Genomic DNA, 27,124 nt, shown 5'->3' with positions numbered 1-27,124 from the left:
GAGCAGTCAGCCTGACAGGCCTCTGTACCGTGGCTTGGCTTACAGGTGAACAAGAACAGGTTGCAAAATGCCTTAAAATATCCAGAGCAGTGGAGTTATTCATCATCATAGATCCTACATTTGCAGTGCACTGAAATGTAGCCTATAACACTATAGTTTTCCCATAGTAAAAACCACATGTATTTATATTTATATTACAGAACCGTTTTTTTATATAGTGTAATATTTTTAAATATTATTTCTGTATTAAATACAGCAAAAGTATTATTGTTACAGTGTTTAAAATATTTGTATTTGTTAATCATATAATATTGAATATTTTATTTATTATGTTCTATATAAAGTATAAATATAAAGCGTACCAGTGTACACTTTCCCTCCAGCCTCTGGCCTTGCTTTGCCATTAATACAATGACTTAATATGACTGTTAGTTCAGTCGCATTAGGACTATCCTTTTGTACGTGTGCAGCAATCAATGCAAATGGGCCACAACCGTTTTAGCAGTTTGTGCTCGTCTCGTTAATAGGCTTGTTAATTAATGTTGCAAATACCTTGCAGGGAAAACTTTTGAAAATTCAAGGCCATCTATTGGCACGGGGCCATTTCATGCAGGCTCCATAATAGGCATATATTGAATGGAAAATTGATGATTCAAAAACTTGCAGGAGCTTCAATTGGAAGCGTCCAATTAAAATAAAATTTTATGCAACAATGGCCCGATGAGAGATACTCGGCATGAAAGCCGAGCTCCTTGTACTGTACATCAGAGTTAATTTCGGACTGAGAGCCGTACAGACATGCTCAATAATAGCTTGGTATACTTTGTTTATCTGCTCGGGATATTGTTTTGACTGTTGAATGAGACAAACTAATCAATTTAAAAGCCTCCCTGGCCGCTCGTTGGTTTCAAATCACTCAGAAATATTACAGCCCCATAATGAATTTGGCTTGATTTGAATCGATAAAAAAGAGCTTGATTTCAGCCTTTTAACAAGCGGGAAGGTTTTGCAAGGCCTCGTTGTCAAGTTGGTGTAAGGCTGAAGAGGGCCTGTTTGACGAATTGTTCCCATCACAGATGGTTCATTTGGGAACGTGTAGCATATTTACCGCAATAAAGCTCAGAAAAACTGATGACGGAAAACAAAAGAAAAGCTTGCCAGATAACAAGGCTACAGTCCAGTCATGTGACTCTTGGGTACCCATACTGCCAATGCTTGAGGGCCTTGTGTTCACTCTGCTTCATCCAGTTTGAAATCAGCTATTCCTTCCAAAATGAGTGAGAAATGGACAAAAATGTTGACAATGTCTACAATTTAAATAGTATTTTTTTAATGCATATGCATTCATTAAAAAATTAATTCATTTTACCTGCTATTTCGTTCCTACTGAAATAGTTTAATAATAATTTATTTGGTTAATTTCTTATTTATTAATGCAGCTTTACATTGATTATGCAAAGTATTTAAATTTTACACATTCATCATCTTGTTTGCTTCTTTATTTATTTATTAGTATTGTGATTTAATAAATACATAAAATTTGATGAAGAGATACTTTTTGAATGAATTAGTGATGAGGACATTTACCAAAAATATAACAGTAAACATGAAAATGTGTTCACCCTGTGTTCATGTGCTGTGACACACTCTCATACACTCTTAGAAATAATGCTTCATCCTGATTACCCCATCAGCTGTTGTTTTTTGTAAAAAAATTGTAGTCATTCTTGTCCTTTACCAAAGTTGTTTGAGTGCATGGCAATAGATTTGTGCTCAAAAGATGGAGGACTTGAAAGAAAATGCATGTGTGTGTGTTTGGAGCACCCCTCAGTGGACCACTCTCATCCTCACTTGATGCTAACACATCAAGCCTGCGTTTGTGTTACAAAGAGAGAGAGGGAGAGAGAGACACAAGCGGAGAGGGAGGGAGACAGCGCGAGATGCAGCCAGCTCATTGTTTCGCTTTCACCGTAAATAACGTCATAACTGCAAAATCGTTAGCGAGTTTGTGTTTTGCTTTCCCTTCCTGTCTGCTTCCCTCTCGACTTTTTTATTTTATTTTTTCTTCAAATGTCTTCAAAAGAGGATGGGCTGCCAGTCCATTTGTTAACAGATTCATATATTTTTCCCTACAAGGCAATTTTCTGCAATGATATTCTCATCCTGACAATAGCGAGAGAAAAGAGAGAGGAAAGCGCTATTATTGCCTCGCTCCATTGACTCAATCACGGCCCTGCTGAACAGCTCGCCATCTTGTCATTACTGTCTCTTTATTTATTTTTGACTCAATTACACTCTCACAGTGCCGTCCCACTTATATCAGTGGCGAAAAACACACACACATTTATTGCTTGATTGAATTAAATATGATATTACTAAAGCACAACCTGGAATATGCAATAAGGAGGGACGCACACGTTTCTCTTAAGATTTTTTTTTCGCCGGGAGAAGCCAAACCGCTCGTTTGCATTCATTAAAGTCCCTCCCTATCAGGTCGCCTTTGGTCAGCCATTATTTTCCCTTCAATAATGGAAACATATATGAAGAATTTGGCACCAGATTGGGGCGACGGGGATGCCGGGTGGTCTAAGCGTGAACGAAATATATTAATTCGTCCTCTTGTCATTTTTGCTTGGATAATTCTAATGTTGTCATGGTAATTTGGGGCCGGGAGGCAGCAGGTCACTTTCCAAACAGAGAGCATGTGCGGTGAGACTGGATCCTTGCAAGGGGCTGATAAGGCACCGTGTGCAGCCTTCAGCCTCATGATGAATCACCCGCTTATCTGCGCAAACCCAAAGAGCCGGCTACCACCGCACGAGACTGACAGAGAGAGAGAGAGGGAGGGAGAGAGAGAGATTTGTCATTATCAGCAAATAAGGGATAAAATGCTTGCACACAATAACAGTCATGTTCCCTATGCAAACCTGCTTGAATACCTGAATGGTGGCGCTATCAGTGCACACCGACTCTGGGAGCTTCGGAAACAAAGTCGCAACATTTTTATCATCTCTGTTCAATTTTCTCGCCATTGTGTGAATGTATTCGATACGGTTTGTTCTGGAAGACACGTGAAGCCTGTTATGGGAAAACTGATTCTTTTTAGGTGACTCAATCAGGGGTGGTTTATAGAGGAGGCTGGGGTTAGTTAGTTATCACAAAGACTAGTTCTATCTTGAGAACAATAACAACAAGAGCTTGAGTCTAAAGTTGAATCAATTGTTTTACTATTAAATTTAGCTGGAAAACTAAATGGTCTCTTCCAGGGTTTGCGAACCCCTGGGGGTTTGTACGGGAACTGCAGGGTGTTTTTGAGCTGATGAAAAGCTAATAATGAACCAAGTCATAAACATGTGAATTTTAAAATGATAAATAACATTTTACTCGAAGATTAAATATTTATTTGTTTTCTTGCATGTCATGTGACCATTAACTGAAATTTGACACCATGAACATGCAAATGTTTTGTCAAAGAGGTTCACCTGACAAATAGTTTGGGAATCCCTGATCTATTTAATGGTGGGTTCCATTGTGACCGGTTACCCCATATAATCAAATCTGTGAACTGCATGTTGACAACTCCAGTGGACGATACCAGTGGAAGTATTTTAGGGCTGGGCGATAAATCGAAAATGATAATTATGGCAATATAATTTAGAATTTGTTGCGATAAAACAATATGAAGAGTTTGATAAATGTTCAGTATAATGTTTATGCGCCAGAAGCGGAATGAAACTGCGCTCCTCATTTGAGCCTTTTTAATTTAATTAAATTTCACCATATAAAAATGAGGTTGCTACAATGTCACTGGTTTTGATAATGAACAAAAATGTACATCTGCAACCTAACTCAAGTTGCTACTACTATCAAATGTGCATTTCTAAGGGATAAAAATGGTAATATTATTTTTTATTATTAATATTATTAGGCAAAACAAACCTGTTTCTTGATTTGAAACCGTATCATTTAATTTAAATTAATGGTTTGGTTTCTATAACTTTCACTTTGGAGCAAAAATCTGGCATTAAACTTAAAAAGGAATAAAGGTTTGACATTTATCATGATAATTATCTATATCAACTGATATGAAGAAAAAAAAATATTGTGATAATTTTTTTGGTCATTTTGCTCAGCCCTAAAGTATTCAGTAGCTTTTTGTAGCCAATGTTGTATTCAAAACAAACTTCCCTGAGAAATATTCACTGGAGTGAAAAAAAAGTTTGACAACCAGCCTCGGTCTCTGCTACCCTCAGGGAAAGTTTAGTATCAGAGTGTTAGTGTATCACTGAGGGATTTTATTAATACGTAAATACAGGATCTCTGTGTGTTCTTGTTTATTAGAACACGGTCACCCACTGAGTGTGAGGTAGAAGGGGATTAAACGCGCACACACACACACATGCTGTTTGTCAGCTGTACGCCGACTTCCTGCTAAACGGATGCTCACTGCCACGGCACTACTGCCTCTGGGCAACTTCCCCCATCTCTCTCCTCTCTGTGTGCATGTGTGCTGAACCGGTAGTGCATAGCCTGTGATAACTGCTGATGAGGTGTCAGAATCATGAAAACAGGATCCTTTATTTTTCACACACATTGTCGGCGATCAACCTCTCTACTTTTCTGGCCATTTTACATGGTGTGGAAAGGTTGCCAGGGTACCAGTGGTGGAGAAGCTACTTTAAAACTGTAGCTCTCCAAGTTACAAAATACTCATGATTTAAAACGGTTCAACAACAGTCAAGCTGCTCTTTTGAAAAAGTAGTTAGCTACACTAGAAGCTAATAACAAAAGCAAAACTACAATAAAGTGGACAGTATTGTTTTAATATATCAGATTTTATTTATATAGTTACAATTTAACAACACTAATAATTTAATTCTTTAGCAAATTTTAAAATTTAAAAAATTTTAAAACTCTAAAAATTTTTAAAACCTACAATATTTCTATACTTATTTCATTCCTTCTCTTCCTTCCTTTTTTTCTTCTTCTCTTTTTCCCTGAGGTAACGTTTATTTCTTTCTTTCTTTCATTCTTTCTTTCTTTCTTTCTTTCTTTCTTTCTTTCTTTCTTTCTTTCTGTCTGTCTGTCTTTTTCTCCTTCTGGTTTTCCCTGAGGTAACGTTTAGATTCTCTTGAGAATCCATCTAGAAACACGAGTTCTCATGTAATCGCACGGCTTTTCATTGAAGTTCGTAAATGAATCACTGTCTAAAATCGCGCCGCATGGTTTCCGAGCTCTAATTAGAAAGCCTGTACGCCTTTCTTTTATTTAGCACATCGCTAGCTCTCTGTCTACAAGCTGTAGTCCTTCCATTTGTTCATTAGTGTAAGATTTTTATGTATTAGGAAAATGGAAGAAATGTAAATGGCAACGTAATAGATATTCATGAACTTCGGGAATCCATGCATATGCATGAACTAACGAATGCATAATTCAATTCTAAGTTGCAAAGACTGATTCAGCTTGATTCCTGAAAGTAATAAGAGTAGGAGAGAAAGATGAAGGGAGGGACAATGGAAGGAGTAAAGCTCTATGCTAAAATGTGCTCAGTACAATATATAAGTTTGGGGACTTAATTGTTTAAGTGTTGAAAGAGGTTTGTGCTCTTTCTGTGGTGTGGACTCTTTGTCGCCTTGGGCCATGCACAACAATTCCTTCTAACCTCATGTTCTTATGCAACTTCCTTCAGAGTCCTTTTTCGGTGTGAACGGAGCAGTATGGCTGAGGAATCCCATTCTGATGTGTTCATTCATTATAAGTCATTTCTGCCTCTGCGCGCTATCTGAAAAGAAGCTCTTTTGCCTGCTCAGTCCATTTCAGAAATATAATGGAAAACCCACTAGAACAGCTGAGGTACACATTTGTCCTCCCACCCCACTCTCTCTCTTTCTCTGTTTCTCTCACTCGTTGATTCTCTTTCTTTCAAGCTTGGGGCTTCAAGTATTTGCTTTGACCCACATCTCTTTTATTCTTATGCTGAGTCAATACAAATTCAAACAATTAGAATGATTGGCACTTTCCCAATGCCCCTAAAGACGTCTGTTTCCTGTTCAAAGTCAGCAGAGATTTTAGTTAACTGGAAACAGTTAACTAAAGTGGAATGGTTCTTAACAGCCTTTCTTCTGAATAAAAGATGTTGTTTTCTTTCACCTGGTGGCCCCTTAGTAATGTACGTCATGTCAGAGCAGGTAGAATTAAGGTCCGCTGTGTGATCCTTTAAATGTTAAAGGAATATTCTGGGTTATTTTTAAGATAATGTCTATGTACCACATTTGTGGCATGCTGGCGATTACTACAATAATTCTTAAGGCTGTGCTGGTTGCTTTCCCCCATGCAATTACAGTTAATGGAGACTGAATACTTTGCAAATGGAAAGATTGAAAAAAGAAAAAAAAAACACCCATAAAAAGTATTTAAAAAGTGATTTCTGTACTATATTTTAAGTCTTATTCACTAATAATCTTGAAATCTGCATTAGCTGTACTTGTTGCATTCAATAAAGATGAAGCAGTCTGATTTGTGAATGAATTATTCTTTTTAATGATTAGGTTGATCCAGTTCTTGAAACCAGTTTAAATGATTCATTAAATCTGACTTAGTGATCTGGAAAGATTATTTGTGTATTATGACTTAGATTTTAAAGGATTTTGAATATATTGCACAAGCCATATGAACCACTTTGATACTTTTGTTTTGCATCATTTTTGAAGCTTGAAAGCTTCAGTGCATTGCATTAAAAGTCACATTCTTCAGAATTTCTTTTTCTGTTCAACTAAGGAAAAAAGGAACACATACTGAGCTGAGTAAATAATGACAGAATTTTCATTTTTGGGGGGGTGAACGATCGCTTAGGTTTTTTTTTTTCCTGAATGGATGCTTGTCAAAGTGACTCCTCAGTGTGAATATCTTCTCAGTGTCTCCTCAATTCTTTGGCCTGGATGAATGGAAAAACGTGACTTCTTGGCAACCGCAGCTCAGGAGAGTGTAAATCCCACTGAGATTTGTCAGTTTGCACTGTGCCTCTGCCCACAATGTGAAAGAAAATGGCAGAGAGCGGCAAGACTCCTTTCAATCTATCACACTGACAGGGTTTTACACTGAATGGAGAGCTATGCACCAGATATTAGCAGGTTCACGTGAGCTTGGCATTATCTGCAATAACATTCACTCTAGTATTCACTCTATGGCTGTGACCTTCTCATTATCTTGGTTTTCCTTTTCCCATCCTTTTCTCGTCTCGTTCTCAGAGGCCATTTTGGGTCTGATAATAATTCTAATTGAATAGCCACTCTGAATAATTCACCTGAAGGCTTGATATCACATTCAGAGGAACATTGCCTGAATCTGTTCAAATGCCATATTGTTATACAGTTCCATTCAGTGGAGCTCTGAGTTCCAGCCTTTGATTGTGAACTCTCAGAGCTGTTTTTTCTCAGGAGGCCTTTCTGCTGTGCTACAGGGGCCCTCAGAAGAACGTGTGGCCCGTTTTAGGCTTTTGAACTCCTCCTCGAGCCTGGCTGCTCTCCTACCCACCTCCACAGCACTGTGTTGCACATGCATGTTCATGAGAGCCAACAAAGCAGCAAACTGAAACTTCAGAGATGCTTCATTCTACTTCAAGACATAGTTTTTTTAGGGTGTTTGGTGGGAAAATACTGAACTCTAGAGCGTCTTGAAGGCTTCCAAGAGGATGACGGCTGTCTGTTGACACTAAACCTGGATTTATTTATTTATTTATTTATTTATTTTTGGCACCATAGCACATTATTTAACCATATTTATGGAATAATTAATTTTTATTAATTTATTATAATTTTTTTTTTATTTATCTTTTTTTTTTTTTTTTTTTTTTTTTTTTTTTTAGATTTTTGTCTTTTAACGATAATGTACTCTACTGTTGAGAAGTTTGGGCTTGTTAAGATTTTTTGCTTTGTCTCATATGTTCTCCAAGGCAGCATTTATTTGATGAAAAATACAGTAAAAAAAAAAAGGAATGTTTTGAAATATTATTATAATTTAAAATACATTTTGTGTTTGAATATATTTGAAAATTTAATTTGTTCTTGTTATGGCATAGCTGAATTTTCATCAGCCATTACTCCAGTCTTCAGTGTCACATGATCCTCACTTGATGCTCAAGGAACAGAAATCATTGTTGAAAACATTTGTGCTGCTTTTTTGTTGAAACCATGATACCTTTGTCAGAATTATTTGATAAAAAGACAGTTCAAAAGAGAGTGTTTTTTTAAAAGAGTTGTTTTTTTTGTATTATTTTATTCTTTTATTTTACTCTTTTTATTTTTATTATTTTATTCAATTTTTAATTTAGTAGATATTTAGTTATATTAATTAATTTTGTTCGATTTTACGCTAATTAAAATGGCATCTACTTTTTGTCATATCCACTTTAATGCTGATGAAATATTTGTAACAAACATTTTTATATTACTCCAAAAAAGACACAATGATCTCCTTCCCACTAATTTATTTTCCTTCAAAGGCTTAAAAAAAGCAACTTTTAAGATTTCCGGAGAAGAACTTTAGCGGCAAACAGTCTGGCGAAATCGATATCGAGGGAGGGAGTAAGAAATCAAGGGTGCCTGTGGACGGACAGATGATATCAAGAGCAAATAGTGTTTTTCCAGTGTGAGAGACTGAAAGCCAGGATGGGAGGAAAGTAAAAGTGGCTCATCTTTCTCCTGTCAAAAAGTCGGGAGGTTTCTCCCACCACTGCCTTTGTTTTTTAATTCACTGCCAGCGCTGTGTCAAATAACATGGCTTTCATCTCGAGTGGCTCCTACCCTCCCGTTTACACCCTCCACTTTACAATTCTACCTTTGTGTTCACGCTTCAAATAAACCCCCTTTGTTCTGCTTTCCAACACTAAGAAATCTGCATCACTCAAGTATATTAACTGAGGACTATTACTGTCACACAGAACTGCTCCCTGGGCTCTAGTAAAGACTCCCTTGACAAAACCCCCAGTCATGTTAATCCAAGCATTAATAAATGGAAAGATGTACAACTGTATTCAAATTGTGCTCTGGTGTTTTATCCTCAAATAAAAGGAACGGGATGGGGCGGGAGGTGTCGTGATCAGAGATCTGCAGAAGTAACAGTATCGTAGAGTATCACGTTTTTAGATTCGCCATTGTTCTGCTCTTCCCCTACGTGTGGTGAATGTCGTCATATTGAATCTGCAGTTAAAAAGGCTTTAACTGCTGAGCTAAATAAAGAGCTACGGGGGGTAAGGCTCTGGCGGGAACTGTAATGAAATGAATGCCGGGATATAACCCTTAATGCTCTCTATCAGGCACATACATCTGCTCCTAATAAAACAAGGAGCGCATCCAGCCCGCCAGCCTTTGCATAAGATTGATATTTTGTTTATTGAAATCCAGGAGTTTCGCTCATCATTTTGCACCCGTTAATGTTCATAAGATCGTTGGTTTGCCTCTGACAGATTTCGTATTCACTTGAATATTGAAAGGTTGAAGTCTTCCATTTTTTCTTTTTTGGCATATGGGGGTGCGGATGTGACTTTTGCCCCTCCGACTACCGGGAAGGTGAGTTCTCAGCTGTTTGAGCCCACACCTTGTCTATCGCTAGCTGTAAAGGACGAGCAAAAATGTTATTGCTTTTTTCATCACAGCGAAAATTACACCGCTTCTCTCCAAAAACGAGCTGAATTTTCGCACTCCCAGTCCACTACTTCTGCAGTGCGGCCATCGATCCGAGCAGATAGGCGCAAGGAGGCGGGGGCTGGGGGGAGGAAGTGAGTAAGCGGGCGAGAGATAGCAAGAGGGAGAGAGTGAGGGAGAAAGGTTAAGCTTGCTCCTCAGCCGCTGGCCCGGAGGTTTGCTGGGGCTTTGCCACGCTGAGGTGCCCGGCTTGATTCCACTCCCATTTCATTTTGGAACGAAACAACCTTTGTCCTGCTGTCATTTCCCTCATGCATGCTCCATGACCTGCCACTCACACCTGCTGTAATGAAAGCTGACACGTCTGGATTTGCTCTTAAATTTGTGGATTTGAACGGAAGGCCTGCCAGTGTTTCTGAAACACTATTTACATACTAAGTAACTGGCTTAATTACTGAATTTTCAAATGATTAATATCATTATAATACTTATGTACACCAAAAACACCAGATGGAGAACATACTGTGGCAGTTAGATTGAACAGAACAGTAAATAAACAGAAACAACAGTAGTATATTAAAGAAAACCATGATATAGTTTTTTCAACCTTTTCTCAACTAGCTGTCACATATTGGGGATATATTTTTTTTTATTTATTTAATTATTATTATTATTATTATTTATTTTTTTGATGAAATATTGTACTATTGCACTGTATATTGATTATTAATGTTTCTTTTGGAGCTGAATTGAGAAAGACTTAATTCTTTTCTGCAGTGAACAGTATGCAGAATTGCAGTTACAATTTAAATTTATTGAAGGAGACCTGAATGAATTCATCAACTTTGAAACTTTGGTAAACTGCATTTCCTGGCTTTTAAAGTTCAACTTTCTGTGGAGTATGGCAAATTCAATTTAAATTCAATTGAAACTGGACTCCACAGTTTTTAGAGTGAGATTGATGCAACTAGAGAGACATAACTTGCTCCCATGCACCATACTTCCTAATGGAAGGGCCATTCGCCATGCTAAAGCAGGGAATAAGCCGTATCAGCTTGGCATGTTAAAGCGCCATAAATAAAATGCCATTGTGACCTGTTGGTCCTGAACAGCTTGCAAACAGAAGTGGAGGGTGGGATTCATCAGCAGGCCCTCTGGTCAACTCCACACTGTCCTGACAGTGTGGATAAATCTTAGTTGGCCCACTTGTGCCGTTCCAGTGTCATGCCTCGAGCTGAGTGGAGTAATGACTGTCTGTAACATCAGCTGCTGCCCCCTTCTCCAGGCCAGGTTCTCCTAATGCCACCCTGTCTCTGACCAGGGGCTTTCTGGCTCCACGCTCGCTCTCATTCTGTCTGGATGCAGGCCGTAGTGGCAGTCTGTGGCTCACTTATATCAGAGACGCTCTCTTGAGGCAGGAACAGGAAGCCTAAATGTGTGGTCCATTGTATTTTTGCAGCTTTTTGGTTTATTGCAACACTTCAGTGCTGTCGCTGCAGTTGTGTTAAGAGGTAGTTGATATGCAGTAGAAGCATTGTTTCCCTGAGCACTCATACAGGAGCCAGCAATCTGTGCCAAGCCCCCTGTTGTCACCTTCTCAAGTGCACCACACATTGACAGTGTTTGCACACTCCAAATCTCGCATTACTTGCGCATTTCCATGCCTGCAGGAAATAAATTATACTGGAACACGCAAAGTTCTGTTCAAACTATTTTTATTTACACTGAAGCGTCTTTTAAACCATAAATAAAGCAGTGGATTACTTAAAGAAAGGTATTTTACTTTACAGCATTGTGAAAAGGTTGCATTTTTCTCTAGTATCTGGGAGCTAAAATCTGATACTTGTTCCAGAGAGCTCTTAGGCCGTTATCGCTGATATATGCTCACCGCCCCTAATGTAGTTAATAAAAGAAGCTCTGCTTCAGTGTTTTCTGGGCCATAGAAAGGGCACAGGGGTCATGTTTCCAGATCAGATTACGTCACCTGCAGTGCCACACCAGAAGAGATGGTGAGTCATGTTCAGTGCCTGGGAGCCGAGCCGCCCTGTTGACAACTCGCAATGCCACTGAATCAACTGGTGCCCTCTGATACAGAGTCTCGACGTCATCTGCTGTTAAAATATCCTGTTCAGGGGTTCTAGCTGAGGTGAGACTGTCTTCAGTCATTACCATCTAGGGGTTAGCGATAGAAGAACAAGGGTTTATGAGATATGTGTGGCTTTCATGTTAATTGTATACATTAATAATTATTTAAAAAAACTCAACTTGTATATATTTTTTCAGTTGACCCCAAATAAGCATTTAATTCATGAAATTATTGATTTTTTATAAAATTTCTCAACTGTTCACTCATCAGTCATTTACCTGAATGTGTAGGTCAAGATAATATAAAAATATTTGAAATCCATTTTTTCAATAATAAAATGCTTTCTACAATCCCAACATAATATGCAAAGTCAGCTACAAGTAAGCCATTTTCAGTGTTTCGTGTTTGAGCGTCCTAATTGACTTGATGCAGAAACATTGGGTCAACCAGTGGCGTGAGTTTGGGGTGGGACTGTTTGTTTGCCCAACCAATGACAGACGGTGAGAGTTCTTACAGCCTGTTTTTAAACCAGTAGTAATTTTTTTCAGTTCTGTTTGATCATACAGAAATTACACACCTCGCCTCTAAGTATCTGAGTAAATGAGTGAGTCATTTATTGATTTGCAGTATATCAGATGTGTTGCGGATTTGACAAGAATAATGTTCTACTCAGAAAGCATCACAATGTTCCTCAAGGCCACACCACGTCGTTAGACACAAATCGGTCAGCTTTTGCTTTCACGCAATAATTAGTGTCTAGTAAATGATTTGTGATTGTTTCTGGTTCTTGCTGTCAGACACTGCTAGATGCCAGGATTTACACAGGATTTCACTCCAAAGCTCTGTACGCAATGTTCATACGCAATGGCTCTGATAATTAAACCTTTTAAGGGCATAATGAGCTTATCGGGGGGGCTTCCTGTGGAAAGCGATCCTCTGCACCTAATCTCATCTGTTCCTCATCTTTAGACTGTCAGTTAAGAGCGTAGATTTACATACATTTACATCACGCCTCGTCAACGTGACAGCGGTGAAGGGACGATGAGTCGATAATGGCATGGAGTAATCTGCCGTGATGAGTGATCTCTGGGCCGTGGATTTTGGGGAGGATGTTTGGAGTTTAGCGTCCTGAGCTGCAGGTGTTGGTTTTTCATCTCTTTTTGTTAGTCTTTTGCCTTTTATGTAGATGTCCGCGGCGCAGAAAGTCGCTGAAAACAGATTTGCCGCATGAGCGGCGAGCGCCGGCACCGCTGAAACTGAAATCACTGCTTATCCACCCTGCAAAAACAGTGCAGTGATCCCCCACCTAATGAAGGGCCTGTTGTTTGTCAAATATATTTGTTCCCTTTTCACACCAGTGTTTTGTCATGGGTGAGCCTGGAATGAGTTATCAGAGCAGCAGGTGTAGACATTTGACATCAGAAGGAAATAAATATCAGGTTTAGACCTGTACGCACCGCTTTTGATATATCAGAGCAGCTATTCTCATCAATTATGGATTGGTGAACCTTAACCACAAATGCCCATTCCTTGGAAAAATGGGAAAAATGTCTCTTTAGAGGCAGTGCTCACTGCGATTTTATTCTTAAATGGCTTCTGGTGGCTGGATGGCAACATGTTTGCAGAATCTAAGTGGCAGTGTCAAGCAAGGACAGACAGTTGGCGTTTTTAGCATTTTTCAGAGAAAAAATTTGAAATATGATCTGACCGCAGAAAGAGTATCTTACTTGCGATTGAACACCAGGAGAGCCTTATTTTTAAAGCCATCCTTTCTTTTTATTGGGTTGTTTTGATCCGGTGTACATTAATTGCATTGTTTTTCCGTCAACATGAGCATAGCCCAGAGCTGCGCATTTAATCACCACTGCTAAAAGCAAATGAAGCATGTGCTCAAGATGCGGCCACAAGCGATCGCACTCAACTCAGTTACCGGCCAGCTCTGTGCGAAATTACGTACGAAAAGAAAGTGACTCCTCAAAATCAGAGCCGCCGAAACTCGATGCATCATCTTTGAGCAGAAAAAAGAGCCCTGCTCCTTACACATCAATTTTTCCAGCTAAAGAAAAGTGCAAGAACAAATGAGAAGGGAAACAAAAAACGAGGAGCCGTGAGCTGGAGGGTGTCTGCAGTAGATGAGGGAGTAGATTCTGCAGCCAACGCTGACAGTCACTTCCAATTCCGTTATGCAAATAAACGTCTCCCCTTCCACCCAGCCGTGGTGCTAAATGAGACCTGCCTTTGAATATCCATTTCCTCGTCTGCCACTGTTTATTTTTGATCGCCGGGGTTGTTTGCTCGATCACATTCACATAAACACGCATGCACGTGTATGATGAGGTGCTGGGATGCATACAGACTTCTCTCTCATATAACTAACCATGCCATTGAGCCACCTGTGTGTCCTGCATCTGCAGAGACATGTTTACTTGGACTGTTTCGTCTGGTTTTCCGATTTTGGCCCCATATTTTGTCAATTTAGCAGGTTGTTTATGTTTGTCACTGAATCTCAAGATGTTAAATAGTTGTCTGAGACACTGTTTATTAGGGCAGGATGTCTCTCATGAGCTGCTTCTACAAAGTCAGAAAGCATGTGTATATATTCAGTACACATGCATACATACAGTATGTGTGTGTACAGTATATGCAAGTTACATGTAGGTGTATTTAATTTATATTGTATTTATAGCTATAAAATTGCATAAATATATAACTTAATATTTTTCAACAGATTTTACATTTTTTTTTAGAATAGCAATATGTTATATAATATAACATATTTTTGAAATATGACATTAATTTGTTGAATGTCATTTCTTTTTAAAAATTGCTACAAGAATGCAGTTAGAGGCCCCACTGGAAACTCTGTGTGAAGCTATTGTCAGTTTCTATTGCCCATCCTCTCTGCTTTCTGTAAATGCTTTGAGTCAGAAAACCCACTGATGCTTTTGTCCCCTGCTAAATATTTCAATGCGTCTGATTAAATATTTTGTAGCATGTTTTTTTGGAGATTTATGCCTTGGTGTGACAGGCACACACACGTTAGTTTGACACGAGGAGAGAGGTGGAGTCTGTTTTTCTTTCCTTACTGTCTGAGATTTAGCGAACAGTCATATGGCAGGTGGTAGATTCCACTCCCTGGCAGCTGAGTGAATTTAACCAAGTGTTGGATTGCCTTCTCTCCATCCCTCACCTACATGTAAACACAGTCTCCCCCTGTCTGGGTGTGCTTCCGCTGGCTTGTATTCCCCCCTGTCCTCCTGCTGATACCTTCCAAAGTTAATAAAAAATGGCCCCACAGACTTTCCAATTATATTTCTTACTTAAATGAAAACATGTTTTCAAGCTGCTTTGCACAGCTGCCATACAGGAACACACAGATCGAGACTGCACCAGGTTTACAGATGTGAGCTAGCCATTTAGCTTCAGGACAGTTTGATAGATGCACTTTTTTGGCTTTTACGTTTTATTTTTACCTTTTATTTATTTATTTGCTTTGCTTTTGTTTTGTTTTTATATTGGGCTTTTTAATTGGATTTTTAATTACATTTTTATTTTTCATTTATTTATTCATATAATTATTTCAGAAAGCTATAAATGAACCATTTGTAGATTGATTCTCTCAATGTGATTTTTAAGCGTCCAAAACAACTGGACAATGGCAAATAGAAAGCAACTGTTATTTTTGAATTTTTTTATGGTGATGCTAGTAGCATGGAAATGACTCACTTCAGTTGTAAACACCATGTTTTTTCCTGTTGTTTTGAGGTCGGTTAGTATTTGGCCCCTGGTTAACTCCACTGCATGTTGTGTTCTCTGGCAATATAAGGTCACAACGCCCGTGTGCTTTTCTTCATAACAGTCCACAGTCCAGCTATAAAAGCCCATAAAGGCCTGTGTCTCATAGGACTGAATGTACGGCCCGTGCTAATAAGAAGCATAAATCTCAATGCGAGCTACAGTTGGCTTTCACAAACTACATTTAAACGCAGTTTTATCGACACTCAGACAGGACCTGCCCCTTCCGTGCCTGTCATAAAACAGGCATTACCGTGGCATTTACTCAGTGTGCCGGGTGCACAGCGCGTATTAGCCACTGACCAAGCTAAGGATGGCCAGTAAAAAGGCCACTTGTTCAGTCAATTATCAGTAATGGTGTTTAATGGCAAAGTGGCGCGACCACCTAGGGTGTGCCACGGGGGCTTTTAATGGCACCATCCTACTGGTCCTGGGGAGAATTCGCACAATTTGCCATCCTGCACCGTGTGCTGCCGCGTCCTTCCAGACACAGCGGTCGGCTAATTAATTCCCCACCACATCAGAGTGCTGTAAGGCCACTTGTTTCGCATCGATCGGCGCACAACGAGCCTGGGGTCCCGCCATACCGTGGCCCCTCAGAGTCGCAAGAGCTAACAAGTAAAGGTCAGGGCCATTTCGAATGCGGCACCGTCGCATATGCAAGCGCCATTACCCTCACAGACACTCCCGAACCTTCTGCCACCCTTCTAAGAGAACTTAAAATGCCCCTTCCTCCCCCCTGCTGCGTTACTAGATAGGAAGAACTCTAAGAAGAGCTTTCTGTTCTTTTCCAAGAATCTAGTCACCCCTTTTTACCTCTTCTCTCACAGTGAATATAAAAGCGGGACTGTTATCTGTGGGGGCCGCCCGGCCCCCTTACATATTGAAGAGACAGCTATTATCCTTCAGGCTTTTCTTTCACAGAAAGAGGAGAGAGCGGACCTAAGATTAGGCACAGACTGGGTGTGGGACCACGCTCACCTTTGTGCCGTGTCTATATATGTGTGTGTGCCCTCAAGAGCTTCTTATCCCACAATCTGATGGCCGCTGGCAGGCTGAATCTATCCTTGAATACTTGTCCCCCTATTGAAAGGCTGAATGGGTCAGGGTGGTTTGAAGGCAGCAAAGCAGGACTGAAGTGTGAAGTTGTGCATTAGGTCATCGAGAATGACTAGAGAGCATTTGAGAATATAAATATTGAGGGGAAAAACTCAGAGATTTCATTGTTTTTAAATCAAATTTTCAATACATATAATGATATTGGCTAAATGTGCACTTAATAATATTTCACACCTACAATTTCAGTATATTTATATTAATTAATGAATTTAAAAATGTATTATATTTTTGCTTTTTAATTTTTTCTTTTACACTTTTCACTTTTCCGTTTATTTACTATATTATACAATGTTATTTATTATATTATTCAAAAAAATTTAAGCAGCTATAGAAATGATAAATCAAATTAATTAAATTAAATAATTAATTAAAATGTTCAGTTTCTCTATATTATATATAGAAACTAGAAAAATGCAAATTAGAAGCTTTTTCATTAATGGCCTTAGACAGGTGAAAAGGGTTCTCACTGTATGAGGAAAAAGAGAGATTTCATGCTGGTTATGAGGAGAGACAGTTACATATGAGCCTCAGTTTGGGGGCTGTCTCCTCCCATCATGCTTTAGTGCAGCTGTAGTCAAGAGACTCTCCTCTTTCTGGACCGAACTATATGCTCCGGCTACAGGCCTATAAACTAGCGTCCACCAGCATGGACAACATAATTATAGAGCCGACATACATCACTGAGATTGTGAAAGGCTGGCATGATGGTTTATATTGCTGCATTAAAATATTACACAGTTTATAGAATCTCCCTTCTAATGCTGCTAGTAGTTTCTCAGAAAAATCCATTTACATTGGCATCAACATTTTCATTAGATGATATGATTTTTTTAACTACATACTGCAAGATAGAAACTGAGTATTACCATTAAACCACTAATTTGCTGACTTTTTGTAAGAATAAACAGCATGTTTATACAACATGTGAGGGATGATTCTTGTCTTGTTCCTATATACAGGTATATGTATACACATTCATTCATTTATGGTGTATTTATTTATTGTGGAAGAAACGGAATCATACAGAAGAAACATACTTTCAAAAAAACTCATGTTTCCAGTGGTCATTTATAAAACGTGTTTCCCTGAACATACAGTAGAGCGCTGTTTTAGAGGAACATAAATATGCATTGAGTGATAGTGGAGTATAACAGATTTTCCTCAGCCTCTATGAGAGCTCCAGTCAGCGTGATCTTTATTGGAAGTGATTGAGGGTGATGAGGCTCTCTAAAGCTCACAGCTCTATTGTTCTCTATGGGCCTGAGTGACTGATGGCTCCTTTTGTGCCGGGAAGGTGTTTTTCCAACCGCCTGTACTTTAGGGTTAATCTCAGGGACCTCAGGAAGGAGCAGTGGAGTGAGTGTGTACGTCAGCATGTGTACGCCAGGCATGGCATGCACTTTTTGTGCATTTATTAGTGCACAATGTGTATTTATAAAACCTGTGTCAGTGTGTTTGTGAGTGAGAAGACTATGGTTGGATGCACTCTGAAATGTGTCCTTGCAGACAGGGTTTTCCTTAAGGATGAACAGGCCTCTGTCAGGGTCAGACAGGATGGTACCCTTGGGCCTGTGGAGGGATATCATTCCTCACAGAACATGGCCATGAGCAGCTTTCAGATCTGTACGTTTGTGTAAATGCTTTTAGTCTCCAGTAGTTATCTATTTAAGTAGAAGTGCACAAGATGTTACAATATCAAAAAAGGCTGTTGTTAAATACCTCAAATACCAGAAATTTCAGAATTCTTGACAGCCAGGCTCAAACCAGCTTAGGCTGGTGGAAACTGCTCTTTCAGTTATTAATATTTGAATAAATATGTAAAAAGAAATCAGCTAATTAAAACAATATGTAGATCTTGTAAGTAATTATTCAAGCAAGCGATATTAAATTAATACGTAATAAAGTAAATACAGTCGGTCTGGTATTGTTACATTTTTTATCATTATTCTAGTGTAAATTTCAACCAAATCACTGGCAGCTTTCACCTTCCTTTACTAATTTTTCTCTCTGTTCTCTTACAGGTAGAGGATGCTATGCTTATGTTTGATAAAACTACAAATAGACATAGAGGTAAGAGCCCATTTGTTTTGTGTGTGTGTGTATCTGTTTGTGTCTTTGCATGTGTGTGTAATGTTATTGTGAATGTCCTTCAGTTATACTGTGCCGTTAGTCGTGCAGTTCAAAGTTGCGCTCTGAAGCGTGAGTTTTCTGTAGCAGTACAGGAGCCCTTGTGCTGTGTGTTACATTAAAGCATTATATCTTCAAGGACGTTTCATTTGAGCCCTGAAGGTCAAGGCTAATGTGGTCCAATAAAAGAGCAGCGATTTCCACTGTAGCCAATCCATCGACTCTATTTGATTAGTCCGACATTTACCATTGGATGAGCAGGCTGGAATGTTTCTCGGTCATGTTCACTCACGCCTGTAGGCTTGTGAGAAATTTATGATATCTTCAGACTTATGATATACTGAATTTGAAGTTATTGCTCACCTGAGTGATGTTTCTCTGACTTTATTTCTGAGACTTTTTTTTTCTGAGAAAGAATGAGCTTAGTGGGATGTTACAGGGATTTGGGGAAATATATATATATTTTTTTTGGCCTATAGTTGTGATCTGAGTCATCAAGTAATGTCTTTGATAGAGTAAAGGAGGAGAATGAGAGTTTAAGAGAAGAAAATGAGAAGAAGTGATGAGAAGAGGGAAGGGAAGAAAAGCCAAGGGGAAGAGAGAAGAGAATATGTGATGAAAAGGAAAAATTATGCTAGAGAAGAAGAGAAATAAGGAGAAGGGAGGAGAAATGGTGGAGAAGAAGAGAAATGAGGAGAAGATGAAAAATTAGATTATAAAAAGAAATAAAGGGGGAGAGTAGAAGAAGGTATGATAAATGATGAGAAAAAAAGAAGAGAAGTGAGATTATAAAAATTAGGAGAGGAGAAAGGGAAAATGTAAGGGAGAGAAATAAGGGGAGGAGAGTGGAGATATAAGGAGCATGAAGGAGAAATAACGGTAAGTGAGAAGTAAAATATTGAGATTGAATGAGAAATAAGAGGGGAGGAGAAATGGTGGAAGGATGAAGAGAAATAAGGGAGGAGAGAAAATGAGATGAAGACAAGAAAGATAAGGGGCAATAGAAAGGATGAACTAAGGAGAAGAGAAATAAGGAGTGTAAAGGAGAAATAAGGGGAGGATGGAAAGAATATGGGGAGAATGAAGGACAAATGTGACCCTGGACCACAAAACCAGTCTTAAGTGTCAATGTTTCAAAATTGAGATTTATACATCATCTAAAATATGAATAAATAATATTTCCATTGATGCATGGTTTGCTAGGATAGGATAATATTTGGTCGAGATACAACTATTTGAAAATCTGGAATCTGAGGGTGCAAAAAAATCTAAATATTGAGAAAATCGCCTTTAAAGTTGTCCATATGAAGTCCTTTGCAATGCATATTACTAATCAAAAATTACGTTTTGATATATTTATGGTAGAAAATTTACTAAATATACTCATGGAACATGATCTTTAATTAATATCCTAATGATTTTTGGCATAAAAGAAAAATCTATAATTTTGACCCATACAATGTGATTTTGGCTATTGCTACAAATATACCCCAGCGACCTAAGACTGGTTTTGTGGTCCAGGGTCACATATAAGGGGAGGATAGAGGAAATATGGAAAAAGGGAATGAGACATGAGGAGAGGAGGGTAAAATAAAGGCAGAAGAGGTGGATAGCATAGAGGAGAGAAAGGAGAGGAGAGAAGAAAAACTGGGAGAGGAAATGAGGTGGAAAAAGAGGAATGAGGAGAAGAGGAGAAATAAAAGGAAGAGAGAAGCAAAATGTGGAGCGTGAAGGAGAAATAAGAGAAATGGGGAGAGGGAATGAGAAATGATGAGAGAGGGGGAGTAACTAAGGCAAGTAGAGAATAATAATTAAAAGAGATGTCAGTGCCAACAGCGTAGTGGTTAGTGCGCCGACATATGGCACAACTTCCTTCACGGCGACCCGAGTTCGATTCCCATCTCGAGCTCATTTGCAGATCCTGCTTCCCTCTCTCCTCCCAATGCTTTCCTGTCTCTTCTCTATTGTTCTATCAAATAAAGGCACTAAACTTAAAAAAAAATGATGTAAAGAAGGGAGAAATGGGACATAAAGAGAGGTGGACTTTGGTCAGAGTGGGCCGTTGACTTCATCCAGCTGTGATTCCCTTGTCTCTGTGTGGCTTTAGCAGGGAGGCCTTTATAAAGATGAGCATAGCTTTAACTGACAGCCTGAGAGAGCGAAGAGCGGACGAGAAGAGGAAGAGACAGCAGACGCACAGAGAGACGAGTCGAGGAATAGCTAGCAGCTTTGTGCTACAGTGTTCACAGGTATAGCATCCTCCTCTGTAGCTGCCTGAAAGCCACGAGAGAGATTCTTAGCCTTGAGTGGCCTTTGTGTGGGCTGAATGAAGAGGCAGAGGAGCAGCGCTGTGTCTTTTATGCTGCATAAGTGGCTTTCAGCGCTCACAGATGGGCAGGTTGTGGAAATGAAGTGGACGGTATTAATCTTTCAACCTGAGATTTGCCTTTTAATCCATATCGGTCATATTTTAAAGGTGAGCTCACGTGCGTGTCTGTGTTTGAAAGGTGTGCAGATATGCATTGCCTTTCGTTATTTTTTTTTTTCTCTGTCTCTCTCACCCCCCCCCCCCCAAAGGACTTCCTGTCCTCCTTGCCGTTGTGACGCTCTCTCGTCTGTGACATCGTCAGAACAGTCGATAAGTCACAGTGATCTTTCTTCCTTTTTTGCACGATTAGCAGCTAAGCTTTTTTTAATCTACTTCACAACCTAGAGTCAAGAACAGTTCGCATGTGATCACAAATCGTCCGTGTCAACAAAACCGAGGCTTTCTAAATGTCAAGTTGGCCTCCAATCCGAAAAAGACATGTGTTTTCTTTTGTAAATGGAGATCAAAGCACATAACAAATACACTTGCTGAACTTTGATCCACACTTTCTTCTGTTTCTCTATTTCGCCCGTCCCCGATGCCCCCGCCTGTACTCGCTCTTGTAAATACTCCCATAGGGCATCGTGTCCGTATCTATGGGAACGAAGGGGCGGAGAGGGTTTTGGAGGAGCCAGGGCTCTCTGGAGAGCCCAAACTGTGTTTGAGAGAACTGACGGGTCGGAGTGAAGGTGGAGAGTGTCTGTTTGGCACTAGCTTCGGCCCCTAGTGGGAAAGAAACACTATTATTCTCAAACCCTTGTGGATGTAGCTAAGAGCAGCAAGGTCGTAAATGGGACTAGCTGCCATTAAACACACCGCTGGTAAACACCAAGTGCCAAACAATGCCGTCGACGACCAGCCATTTCCATAAACGCTGTTTTCTCAAAAACACAATCACGTGCATATATGCTGCTCACATATTATTGTAGCCCAGTTTGTGCTGATTACAGTGTTATTAAACTTTAGCCATTAAAATGTTTGTAAGCAACTGAAAAAAGCACAAATGTCAGGACATATCAAAGCTTCTCCAGGGCCCCAAAACACCCTCGGACCCCAGAGGGTTAAAAACCATGCATGCTTTTCAAAGAGATGCCCTACAATAGTGTAGCAACAATAGCCACTTGCAGATTTGTGTCGCTTTTGTTTACTTGTCGGTTGGAATATGTGCGATTGTCTTTTTGTTTATCCATGTCCTCCTTGTTAATTTTTTTTCCTTTCTCAAATGGTATCTTCAGCTAAACGAGGTGCCGTTGGGGTCACCGGTTTTAATAGCCTCACAGCAATTTACGTGGCTGCATCTTCCACCGAAGTGAAGCGGTCAACTAGATGGTAATGGGAAGGCAGAGAGAGACATTTAAAATAGTTTTTGAAGATTAATGTTTAAATGAATGTGTTTTCTTTCCTTCTGAAAGAAACCTCTAGCTGAAAGAGGAAAAGGGCAGGTAGAAATGCAGTGCCGCTCGGTGCTCCAGCCACATTGGCTGAAACCAGCATATAAAGATTATAGTGAATAATGGACTGTAATCTGGGACCATTGAAAAAATAATAATTTTTATATTTTTCAGTTTAACAATTTGAATGACATGTTTCATTGTAGGATATGATTTTTTCTTTCTGATATTTTTATTTCAGATGCTGAATTTTTGTAGTTGAGAATTGAATACAATTTTGAGTGACATTTAATTAAAAATGTGTAGAATTATTTTTGTGTGTGTGTTTGTGTGTGTGTTCTATTTGATAACCATAACATTTTATAACAATTTGGACAAGTTTAAGATTTATTTATTTATTTAAATGACATGTAAAACAATTTTACAATTATTTGAGTGACAAGTTTGAATAATTTGTGGTATTTTTTTTTAATTACCATTTGAGTGACAAGTTAATTTGAAGTGAAAAAAAGTGAAAGTGAAATTTTTTTCTTTGTGTTTTTAAATAAGTTTAAGTTATTATTTAATTCATTGTCATAGGATGTATATATATATATATATATATATATATATATATATATATATATATATATATATATATATATATATATATAAGCTGTACAGTGCAACATATATGTCGCACATGCAGTGAAAAAACTGGTTTGTGCGATGAATAAATTTACCACTGTAGCACACGTGCGATACAGTTTTGCATATTCATAACACAGCTGCTAATAGTGTGAAGTGATTTCGTTGTTTTGTTTGTGTGTGTGAGATTGATTATTCTTGGTTTATGGGTGTGCGATATGACACTTTTTGATGGTGGACAACTAAAATGTCTCCACGATCTGCTTTCGAAGAAATATTGTAGTATTGTGCTACAGCTCACATTCTATCAGTTGAAGTTCTGGCGCCACTGTATCAATATTCTGTCCAATGCGACATACATTCACATCAAATGTTATCTCAGTAGTTACACTTACGTGACACAGCACTTATGCGCAATCACAAAAGTTAATTATTTGCATCTGCTTTAAAGCCTTGCCGGTTAAACATTTAATTCACATGCTGTTCTGATGTGCTTCTGAGCATGTATACATGAAGCGCGTGCACACTTTCAAACAGCGCCTGATTACTAGACTAAAGTTTAAGACTTAACTCAACTCATAAGTTGTCTTTCGTGTCTGATTGATTTTGAGTCTAATACTGTCAAAAGCACACAAGGTTTACATATAAACACAGTTAGTTATGTCTAAAATGAAAGTAAACAGTTGAAAGAGAAACGGATGCGTGCAGCTCTTAAAGCGACAGTACTAAACATGCTGCTGTTTGTCATTAAAGGGATAGTTCACCCAAAAAATGAATTTGTTGTTATTAACTCACATGTTGTCCCAAACCTGTATTAATTTCTTTCTTGTGCTGAACACAAAAGAAGATATTTTGAAGAATGTGGTAACCAAACAGTTGCTGGTCCAAATAGACTTTGATAGTAGGAAAAAAATACTATATGTCAATGTGGACCAGCAACTGGTTACTCACATGTTCAACAGAAGAACGAAACTAATTCAGGTTTAAAACAACTTGAGAGTGAGTAAATGATGGTATAAAAATAAAACACTATGACAGAATTGACAGACAGGAGACAGATTTTTCATTTTTGGTAAACTATCCCTTTAATATTAATATAAAAAAAAAGAGAAAAATCACTTACTGCTCATGACTGATGAACTTTAAATACAGTTACTTAGAAAATGTATAATGAATGTATGTAGTGTATATAGTGTTTTATTTTAACATTTAATATGCAATGTTACTGTTAAATACTGTACCTGAAAAAAATAAAGCACTGTTTGTTTTATTTACATACAGTATAATGTGTTTTTGTAATATATATCTTTTGTCTTTATTTTCTAATAACAAAGATAAAATAATGACAAAGATTTTTATCTTCGCCCACTTTGGCCTAAATGTCTACCGATCATTTTTTATTTAATATTTCGTTACCTTGAAGGGCTTTTTTTTTTTTTTTACAATAGGGAAGTTAGATTGGTTGTACTGCTCAGGCAACTTGCAAAATAGTAAAACCAACATGACAGAATCGTTATAAAATCGTGAATCATGATATCCCTGAATGAAAAGGTGATATGATATTTTTGCCATATCGCTCACCCCTAACTTGTGCTACAACTGTCTGGCCTGTGCTACAAAACTTTCAACTTCTGTAGCACCAGTGCTATGTGCAAAAAAAGTTAACGTACAGCCCTATATACTGTATATAGTTGTATCATATGCACCCATGTTGGGCCAAGTTCCAGTTAAGCCAGCGATGTGTCTCAATTTTGTCCCCCTTTCCCCTCATTGTTCCCTGTCCTCTCTCCACTTTGTCTTTCCATCAATAAATGACAAACAGACCCCTTTTAAAATAACTAAAGAAAAACTGCAACAGAGAGATGACGTTGGAAGGAAAGGACAATGTGTTAAACACAAAATAAAAAGACATTCGCATTACTTTCTGTTCCTTCCACTGCAGCACACGACAATCTCACACTCTGATGTATTACTGTCATCATCTCGACTGTATGACTGCAATAGCACACACGCGCGTGAGAAAGAGAGACAGAGATGCTAGTGGATGTCAGAGGACGGAAGTAAAGACAGACAGTCTCTAATCCGCCGCAGTCTGTCTGTCTTCACACCCCCCTGCAAGCCTATTCAACACTGTCCTTCAGCTCAGAGGTGACGAACACGCAGCAGCTAAAAGACGCTCTCTATTTATCCCCCTCTCTGCTCTCCTTCTCCCGTGAAAAGGGCGTTAGCTGTGCCAGAATGAGAGGACAACAGCCAAGGTCTTACATTCAGAGAGAGAGAGTGAGAAGGATTGTGGTGGAGATCGAGCTGTTTGGTGGTAGAAATGGCCAATAAAGCCTGTCCTTTTTTCTTTTTTTTTTTTTTTTTTTTTGCTGTGTCTGAAAAGGCTTTTGGCCCATATACACACTCACACTCCATCAGGGCATATTTCACTCTCCTCATCTTTTATCTGTTCTCTCTTCTTCCTGTTTGTCTCTCTCTCTCTCTCTCTCTCTCTCTCTCTCTCCCTTTCTGCTGCTTTTTTTCTTCTCTTGCTGAACAAGTCTCAAGTGAATATGCTACATCTGTGCTTCCCAAAATGAGAAACAAAGTCTGTGCTGCGCTAGGCTGCCAGAGCCTGATTTTACACACCTTAGCACAATTCTGCTCTGATAATCTCAGCGCTGAACATTCATCAGTCTGACTGTAGAGACACTTACTATGTCGTCCAGAAAACCCATAAATACTAGGCAGCTGTGTTTTGGTCATTTCGACCACTCTGAGATCTCCAGAGATGAGTGGGATAGAGGGTGATGGTCAATGTGTACATATATAATGGCCACCAAAGTATTTAGACACTTAAAGGGACAGTCACCCAAAAATAAAAATTCTGTTATCATTAACTAAACTCATCCTATACACAAACAGAGGTTGCTTTATTTTATTCTTTATTCATTTAGTTTTATTTTGTTACATTTTTTTGAGGAAAAAATCAAAAATCATCAAAAGTAACATCATAAACACAGTCAGTATTAACCATTCAGAGTCTTTTGTTGAAGTGTGTGTATATATACAGTAGTCAACATTTGAAGTGGATCAAAACAGTTCATCAAAGTTGTCCTAAAACAAGAACGCATTTTGGTTTTAGGACTTTAGGATCCACTTCAAATGTTGACTAGTGTATATTAATCAGACCGTATATGGTACTGCCTAAAACGGCTCCATAACCAACCATGTAGTTAGGAAATTAATGTGTTTTTGTTTTGTTTTCACAAATCCGTACTATAAACACTATAAGCACAATGACAGTTGCTCAACTTCTATGAATTTGTACGTCAGGTGACATTCCCAGATCTGACAGAATAAAATAGTTTTAAAGGCATGTTATAAATAAAAGTGGAAGCTCTTCAGTAGCTTTTTCTGGCGTGGAATATTGCTGGCGTAGCATTTCGAGAGGTTCATTACTGTTGTTGCCAGCTATCGATGCCCCTCATTTTCATTTAATAGGCTGTGCAAACAGATGTGTCCTTCAAAATCAAATGTTTGTCTTTCTACATAGCTGACCGAAGCACTGTGTGTTGTCTCTTTGTTTGTCCGTGTGCATGAGAGAGAGTTTGCACATGCGATCATGCCAGTTTTCTGTCTCGTGTGCTTGTGTGCGTTGATTGTTGTTGTTGTGTTGGCGTATCCGTGTTTTTGCATTTGTATGAAGCAAAAAAAGACACAATTTGACATATTTCACATCACACAAGTGGATTTCTGCTTTTGTTAATATTTCATCCTCAGATAATAATAAATGATATGATGAAATCGACTGAAAGAGTGGTATGTTCCACACATAAGTAGACAGAGAGTGTTTCACAAGATCAATATAAAATGATAAAAACTTCACGATCAAGGTTAGTCAAATCGCTCCCAGAGTGAAGTGCAGAATTTTTTGCCTTTTCCCTTTGATCTGTGTTCCCAGCGGAAATGTAGCTTGGTTTATTTT

At 38.7% G+C, this 27,124-nt stretch overlaps 1 protein-coding gene across 9 annotated transcripts in view; it reads left to right on the top strand.

Annotated features, from left to right (window-relative positions):
• The window catches only part of msi2b (musashi RNA-binding protein 2b), a 225,664-nt gene that overhangs the window by 108,536 nt on the left and 90,004 nt on the right, over positions 1–27,124 (top strand). For all 9 annotated transcript variants that reach the window (XM_042739725.1, XM_042739724.1, XM_042739723.1 and 6 more), the window contains exon 7: positions 18,663–18,711. In XM_042739725.1, coding sequence (XP_042595659.1) covers positions 18,663–18,711 — 49 coding nt within the window. The remainder of the gene's footprint in view (positions 1–18,662; positions 18,712–27,124) is intronic.

The sequence above is a fragment of the Cyprinus carpio genome, chromosome B15, assembly GCF_018340385.1.
Source record: "Cyprinus carpio isolate SPL01 chromosome B15, ASM1834038v1, whole genome shotgun sequence".
NCBI classification, from domain to species: Eukaryota; Metazoa; Chordata; class Actinopteri; order Cypriniformes; family Cyprinidae; genus Cyprinus; species Cyprinus carpio.
The sequence above is the reverse complement of the archived record's forward strand: the minus strand, read 5'-3'. Positions and strand labels throughout refer to the sequence as shown.